Source organism: Parus major, unplaced genomic scaffold, assembly GCF_001522545.3.
Source record: "Parus major isolate Abel unplaced genomic scaffold, Parus_major1.1 Scaffold482, whole genome shotgun sequence".
Taxonomy (NCBI): domain Eukaryota; kingdom Metazoa; phylum Chordata; class Aves; order Passeriformes; family Paridae; genus Parus; species Parus major.
The window spans coordinates 11,143-19,038 of NW_015379375.1; the positions used below are offsets into that span (position 1 = coordinate 11,143).

General features: G+C 63.8%; 2 protein-coding genes across 2 annotated transcripts; one reads left to right on the forward strand and one right to left on the reverse strand.

The window, feature by feature from the left end:
- The first annotated feature begins 40 nt into the window (after positions 1–40).
- Positions 41–6,341, forward strand: LOC107199186 (antigen peptide transporter 1-like). Its single transcript, XM_015616525.2, has 10 exons — positions 41–491; positions 863–965; positions 1,043–1,388; positions 1,873–2,070; positions 2,448–2,576; positions 3,098–3,304; positions 3,743–3,916; positions 4,481–4,640; positions 5,318–5,454; positions 6,095–6,341. Exons 1-10 carry the CDS (start codon positions 395–397, stop codon positions 6,314–6,316), a joined length of 1,773 nt encoding a protein of 590 aa, XP_015472011.1. The 5' UTR covers positions 41–394; the 3' UTR covers positions 6,317–6,341.
- Positions 6,342–6,751: 410 nt separating this feature from the next.
- Positions 6,752–7,890, reverse strand: LOC107199187 (antigen peptide transporter 1-like). Its single transcript, XM_015616526.2, has 2 exons — positions 7,639–7,890; positions 6,752–6,998 (listed from the first exon to the last, which is right to left on the reverse strand). The coding sequence occupies exons 1-2, from the start codon at positions 7,795–7,797 to the stop codon at positions 6,777–6,779; spliced, it is 381 nt and encodes a 126-aa protein (XP_015472012.1). The 5' UTR covers positions 7,798–7,890; the 3' UTR covers positions 6,752–6,776.
- Between the last annotated feature and the right edge of the window lie 6 nt (positions 7,891–7,896).

The window sequence follows — 7,896 nt, forward strand, 5'->3', positions numbered from 1 at the left end:
ACCTCTACGTTGACCAATCACAGTCGGTCATTCGTGGATGTGTCGGGACGGGACTCCGGGGATTCCCCTCGGCTTTCCGGGAAAAGGCGGCTGCGGCGGGAAAGAGACCGGGTCAGATTGGAGCGGCATCAATCACACCGGGAACCCCCGGGACTCAGAAGGTCCGGACTGGGACATACTGGGAGCAGTACCGGCACCCGCACTGACCCTCCGGGACCCTCCGGGACCAACCGCGAAAAGAACCGGGACCAACGGGGAGCAGGACCAGGACCACAGCTGGACCCAGCAGAACCCAGCAGGACCACAGCTGGACCCAGCAGGACCCACCAGGACCCAGCAGGACCCACCAGGACCCACCAGGACCCACCAGGACCCACCGGCCCCCCTGGCCCGGATGCTGTCTCCCCCCACACGCCGGCTCCTGGCCCTGCTGGGCCCCGAGCGCGGGCGCTGGATGCTGGTGGGGGGGCTGATGTCGGCTTCTGCCCTCGGTAGGGGGGGGACCCCGACCTGCGGGGGGCAGGACCCCTTTGAGGGGCTTCGGGATCCTATTTAGAGGATTTGGATGTAACCGGGGAGAAGGACCCGATGGGGGGTTGCAAGGCCAATTTGAGGGGTCAGAACCCAATTTGGGGGAGGACAGATTTGATTTGAAGGGAGGTCAGAAACCAATTTGTGGGTCAGGACCCCATTTAGAGGCAGCAAGCACCCAGTTTGGCGAATCAGGATCCAATTTTGGGACTCAACATCCAGTTTGGGGAGTGGTCAGGATCAAATTTTCAGGCCTCAGCCCCCAGTTCAGGGGTCACTACCCTATTTCAGGGCATTTGGCACCCCCCACCCTAATGCTGTGTCCCCACAGGTGAAGTGGCTGCCCCATACTTCACAGGACAAGTCACCGACCAAGTGACACAGAAGGATGCAACAGCGGCCGTGTGCCCCCTTGTGCTGCTGGGGCTCAGCAGGTGGGTGACACGGGAGCCACGGGGACACCGCGAGGTGCCGGTGACCCTATGCCCCCCTGACCCCGATGTCCCCGCAGTGCCATTACCGAGCTGGCCTGTGACAGCCTGGCAGCTGTGGCGCTGACACGGGCGCGGGACCGGCTCCAGCGCGGTGCGGTGGCTGCAGTGCTGCGCGGGGACGTGCCCGGGCCGGGGGGCAGCCTGGGGGACACTCCAGGCGCGGTGGCCGAGCGGGTGACAGGGGACTCTGAGGCGGCGCACTCAGCGTTGGCCGATGTGCTGGTGCCGGGGCTGTGGGCGTTGACACGGGCTGGGTCACTGCTAGCCATGGTGGCCTGGCTGTCCCCGGTGCTGGGCCTGCTCACCCTTCTGGCGCTGCCCCTCCTCCTGCTGCTGCCACACGCCGTCGGGTGCATCCAACAGGTACTGAGAGGACATGGGGTGTGAGAGGCCCTTGTCACCTCCCCGTGTGCCTTGTCACCTCCCTGTCCCCCAGTGTCCCCTCCCTGTCCCCAGTGTCTCCTCTCTGGACCCCTTGTAACCTCCCTGCAGATTGAGTTCACTCCAAGTCCTTCCTGTCCCCTCCCTATGCCTGCTGTCACCTCCCCATGCCCACTGTCACCTCCTCCTGTCCCCTATTTCCTCCCTGTTCCCCCACCTCCCATCCCCATGGTGATCCCGAGGGGCCTTCCCTGTCCCCGAATGACCCAATGGTCACCCTGTGCTGACCCCGGTGTAACCCTCCTGTTCCCTCTGTGACCCCATGATCACCCTGTGGTGATCCCCTGTCCCCCTCCATCCACCCCATGTCCCCCCATCCTTGAGGTGGCCCCTCCGTGTTCCCATGGTGGCCCCCCCTTGTCTCCACTGTGACCCCAGGGTGACCTCCTGTCCCGTGTGTCCCCAGGATCTGGCACGGCAGGTGCGGATGGCACAGGCTGGCACCACTGCATTGGCCCTGGAGTCACTGGGGGCCATAGGGACCATCCGGGCCTTCGGGCACGAGGCCGGTGTCACCACGCGCGTCCGGCAGCGCCTCGCCCAGGGACATCAGTTGGAGAAGAGAGAGGCGCTGGCCTATGCGGCTGGGTCCTGGGCCAGTGGGGTATGGGGACATGGGGATACTGGGGGCACTGGGAACTGAGGAACAGTGCTGTGGGAATGGGGGATGTGTTGGCACAGGGCTGGGGGCAAGGGAACGTGGTGGCAGGGGGCTGGGCGGCATGGGAATGTGGTGGCATTGGAATAGGGGACACAGGGATGTGGCAGCAGGAAGTCACATTGGATGTGGTGGCAGGGGGGATGAAGACATGGGGACAGGGGCATGGGGACACAGGGATGGGAGGGGTTGACAGGGGCTGGGGAACAGGGACACAGTGGCAAAGGGCCAGGGGACAAAGAAACATGGTGGCCTGGGGCTGAGGGACGCCGTAACATGAGGCTGGGATAATACCCTGTGTCCATGTATCCCCGTGTCCCCAGTTCCCTGCATTGGCCCTGAAGCTGGTGCTGCTCCTCTTGGGGGAATACTTGGTTGCTGCAGGGACTGTCACCCCTGGGGATCTGGTCACCATCCTCATGTGCCAGCTGCACTTCATCAGCGCTGCAAAGGTGATGAGTGTGTCCTCTACATGTCCCCAGTGTGTCCTCCCAGTGTTGTCCCCATGTTCTCCTGGCCATGTTCCTGTCCCTATCTCCTGTGTCCCCAGGTTCCCCCACTTATGTCCCAGTGTGCACCTGCCAGCTCCCTGTGTCCCTGTGTCCCCATCCATGTCCCCATGCCCATTCCCCCATGTCCCCAGTCTGTCCCAGCCGTGTTTTTTCCCCCCAGTCTCCAACATAACCCTGCTGTGTCCCCTCCATGCCCCCAGTCCCCATTCTCCACCTGGCTGTGCCTCTCCCTATCCCCAGGTTCCCCTGTGCTTCCATGCATCCCCAGGCTTTGCCGTGTCCCCAATGTCCCCCCATGTCCCCATCACCCCCCATGTGCCACTGTCTCCTGTACCCCAATGTCCCTTGTGTCCCCCAAGTCCTCCCATGTCTCCAGGCCATGCCATAGCTCCCCCATGTCACCTCATGTCTCCTTGTGTCCTCCTCACATCCCTGTGTCCCTAATGTGCCCATGTCCCCAGGGTATGCTCCACTACTTCCCGATCCTGGCCAAGGCCGTTGGCTCCTCTGAGACACTCCTGAAACTGCTGGAGCAGACCAGGACGGTGGCACCCGCAGGGCCACCGTCACCTGTCACCCCCCAGGGTCATGAGACCACATGCACTCAGGGCCTGTGCCTCAAGGATGTCTGGATGTCGTACCCTGGGCGGTCCGAGCCAGTCCTCAAGGTGCCGAGTGACACAGGGGCATGGGGAGACATGGGGGTATTGTGAACATGGGAGGACAAGGGGACACTGGGGACATGGGGAGGACATGGGGGAACATGGGCTTTGGGGGGGGATATGGGACAGGGGCACACGGGAGATGGTGGCACAGGGGGATATTGGGGCCGTGGAGGGACACTGGGGACATGGGGAGGACATGGGGGAACGTGGGCTTTGGGGGGGGATATGGGACAGGGGCACACGGGAGATGGTGGCACAGGGGGATAGTGGGACCACGGAGGGACACTGGGGACACGGGGAGGACATGGGGGAACGTGGGCTTTGGGGGGGGATATGGGACAGGAGCACACAGGACATGGTGGCACAGGGGGATAGTGGGACCACGGAGGGACGCTGGGGACACGGGGAGGCGTCGGGTGCGATTCCCGTTCCTGCCACCAGGGGGTGTCGCTGTCACTGCGCCCCGGGGAGGTCGTGGCCGTGCTGGCGCCCCCTGGCGGCGGGAAGAGCTCGCTGGTGTCAGCGGCGCTGGGACTGCGCCCCCTGGCGGGGGGAGCGGTGCTGCTCAACGGGATTCCCCTGACCCCCAGCTCGGAGCCTGCTCTGCGACAACAGGTGACACACACGGGCCACCCCCGGGCCGCCACTAGGTCACCATCCATCTCCTGCTGCCATCCCCCTGTCACCAAACCTGTCCAGTGTGTTCCCATGGCCACCCTGGGCAGCCTCTTGTCCCTCACAGCCACCCCTGGGTCTGCACCTGGTCCTCAACAGGTCCCCACTGCTACCCCCAGGTCACTCCTGTGCCCCAAATGGCTCCCTAGTACCCAAGGTCACTGATGGGTGCCTCAGTGCCACCCCCTGTGTCCCCAATTCCACCTCTGTGTCACCTGGGTCCCCACTTCCACCCCTGTGTCACCAGTGGGTTTACCATGGCTACCCCCAGGTCACCCATTGTCCCAACAGCCATGACCACCACGTCACCCTGTGTCCTCAACACTCCTCACTGCCGCCCCCAGGTCACTCGTGTTCCAAACAGTTCCTCCCAGCCATCCCTATGTTATCAGCCAGCCTCACCGTGACCCTGCCACCACCCCATGTCTCCACTTGTCCCTTCCTTGTCCCCTGTGCCAAATCCCTGTGTGGTCCTGTGTTCTCCCATGTCCCCTGTGCCCGCAGGTTGCTGGTGTCCTGCAGCGCCTGTCCCTCTTGTCCCGCTCTCTCAGCGCCAACATCACTCTGGGCTGGGGCCACAAGGAGGGGACACAGGTGATGGCAGCGGCACAGCGCGTGGGGGTGCACACTTGGGCCAAGCAGCTGCCACATGGCTATGACACAGGTACAGCAAGTGTTCCCATGCTCCCCCTGTAGTGTCCCCAGTGTGTTCCAAAGATGTCCCAAAGTGTCCCAGTAATGTGTCCAAGGTGTCCCCTTGGTCTCTTCAGTTTGGCCCCATCGAGACCCCATGATGTTCCCATAGTATCCCCATTGTGTCCCCTGCTGTTCCCATCATGTCACCTCACCATCCCCAAGGTGTCTATAATGTCCCCACGGTCTCCCCACTATATTCCTTCTGTTCCCTCACTGCTCCCTGATTGTCCCCAAGGTGCCCCCAGGGTCTCCCCATGCTGTCCCCTCCATGTCCTCTCTGCTTCCTCACTGTCCCCTCACTGTCCCATCTCTGTTCTCCCTGTGCACCCCAGAGCTGGGGGTGCTGAGGGTCTAGCTTCCTAGCATGTCCCCAGCGTCTCCCAAACGTGTTTCCATGGTGTCCCCTCAGTGTCCCCATGCCGTCACCACAGTGTCCCATTGTCACCTCGCTGTCCATTCTCTGCTTGCTCCCAATTCCCCACGGTGTCCCTTCGGTATCCCCCCCTCTGCCTCCTCCTTGTCCCCTCGCTGTCCCCGGAGACGCAGGTGCGCAGTGGGTGCAGCTCCGCAGTGTGTCCACACGATGTCCCCGTGGTGTCCCGCGTTGTCCTTGTGGTGTTCCCATGATGTCCCCTCTGTCCCCAGAGGTGGGCCCACGGGGGATGCAGCTTTCAGGGGGGCAGGCACAAGGGGTGGCGCTGGCCCGGGCCCTGCTCAGGAACCCCCAAGTGCTGGTGCTGGATGAGCCCACGCGGGCACTCGACCCCATGACCCAGCGCCAGGTAGGTCACAGCCCTGTCCCTGTGTCCCATGGCCCTGTTCCCTGGGTCCCCTGGGTCCCCCAGTCCTCATGTCCCCCGTATGCCCTGTGTCCCCTGGATTACCATGTCCCCTGGGGTCTCTTAGGTCACCAAATTCCCTGGGTCCCTGCCCCTGGGTTCCTTTGGTCCCTGTGTATCCCCTAGGTGCCTTCCTTGTCCCCATGTTCTCTGAGTTCCCACTCCCCATGTCCTTTGGGTCCCCCATCCTTGTGTCCCCCCTGTGCCTCGTGTCCCCTGGGTCCCCACTCCCTAAGTGCCCTGTATCCCCTCTGTTCCCACTCCCTGTGTCCCCTTGGTTGCTGACCCCCATGTCCCCTGGGATCCCCTCTGCCCTGGGGTCCCCTGGGTCCCCTGGGCCATGAAATCCCCCAGGACCCTGCCCTGTGTCCCCTTGGTCCCAATGTCCCAACATACCCTAGGTCCCCACATCCTCACATCTGGGTCTTTGTCCCAATCCTAGAGTTCCCTTGATCCTGATGTCCTCTGGGTCCTCATGTCCCCACACCCCAGTCCCTCACTGTGCTCTCCACCCTGGGGTCCCCTGACACCCCCATGTCCCCGATCTCCACCGTGTTCCCCGTGTCCTCGTGTGTCCCCACAGGTGGAGCAGGAGCTGCTGTGTCCCGGCGCTCCTGGGGCAGGGGAGAGGCCGGCAGTGCTGCTGGTGACAGGGCGGGTGGCCCTGGCCCAACGGGCTCCGAGGGTGGCCCTGCTGGAGGGGGGACGGCTGCGGGAGCTGGGGACCCCCGGCGAGCTAAAGACCCTCCCGTGGGGGACAGCGGGGGACACTGGGGACACTGGGGATGGGGAGGGGGACGACTAGGGCTGGGAGGGAGACACCGGGGATGGAGACTGTGAGAACAGGGGTGAGGAGGGGCAGTGGAGACATGGGGACACCGTGGGGGAGAGGGTGACTTCGGGGCCAGGGCTGTGACAGTGACCGAAATGTGAAATCGATCGATAAATCTACAAATCTGTACATCAAGAAATCGATAAATCAAGCAATAAAGGCGTCGGGAGTGGGGCTGGGGCCGGGACCCCCCCCCGGCGGGGCCCCGCCGGGGGGGGGTCCCGGCCCCAGCCCCACTCCCGACGCCTTTATTGCTTGATTTATCGATTTCTTGATGTACAGATTTGTAGATTTATCGATCGATTTCACATTTCGGTCACTGTCACAGCCCTGGCCCCGAAGTCACCCTCTCCCCCACGGTGTCCCCATGTCTCCACTGCCCCTCCTCACCCCTGTTCTCACAGTCTCCATCCCCGGTGTCTCCCTCCCAGCCCTAGTCGTCCCCCTCCCCATCCCCAGTGTCCCCAGTGTCCCCCGCTGTCCCCCACGGGAGGGTCTTTAGCTCGCCGGGGGTCCCCAGCTCCCGCAGCCGTCCCCCCTCCAGCAGGGCCACCCTCGGAGCCCGTTGGGCCAGGGCCACCCGCCCTGTCACCAGCAGCACTGCCGGCCTCTCCCCTGCCCCAGGAGCGCCGGGACACAGCAGCTCCTGCTCCACCTGTGGGGACACACGAGGACACGGGGAACACGGTGGAGATCGGGGACATGGGGGTGTCAGGGGACCCCAGGGTGGAGAGCACAGTGAGGGACTGGGGTGTGGGGACATGAGGACCCAGAGGACATCAGGATCAAGGGAACTCTAGGATTGGGACAAAGACCCAGATGTGAGGATGTGGGGACCTAGGGTATGTTGGGACATTGGGACCAAGGGGACACAGGGCAGGGTCCTGGGGGATTTCATGGCCCAGGGGACCCAGGGGACCCCAGGGCAGAGGGGATCCCAGGGGACATGGGGGTCAGCAACCAAGGGGACACAGGGAGTGGGAACAGAGGGGATACAGGGCACTTAGGGAGTGGGGACCCAGGGGACACGAGGCACAGGGGGGACACAAGGATGGGGGACCCAAAGGACATGGGGAGTGGGAACTCAGAGAACATGGGGACAAGGAAGGCACCTAGGGGATACACAGGGACCAAAGGAACCCAGGGGCAGGGACCCAGGGAATTTGGTGACCTAAGAGACCCCAGGGGACATGGTAATCCAGGGGACACAGGGCATACGGGGGACATGAGGACTGGGGGACCCAGGGGACCCAGGGAACAGGGCCATGGGACACAGGGACAGGGCTGTGACCTACCTGGCGCTGGGTCATGGGGTCGAGTGCCCGCGTGGGCTCATCCAGCACCAGCACTTGGGGGTTCCTGAGCAGGGCCCGGGCCAGCGCCACCCCTTGTGCCTGCCCCCCTGAAAGCTGCATCCCCCGTGGGCCCACCTCTGGGGACAGAGGGGACACCATGGGAACACCACAAGGACAACGCGGGACACCACGGGGACATCGTGTGGACACACTGCGGAGCTGCACCCACTGCGCACCTGCGTCTCCGGGGACAGCGAG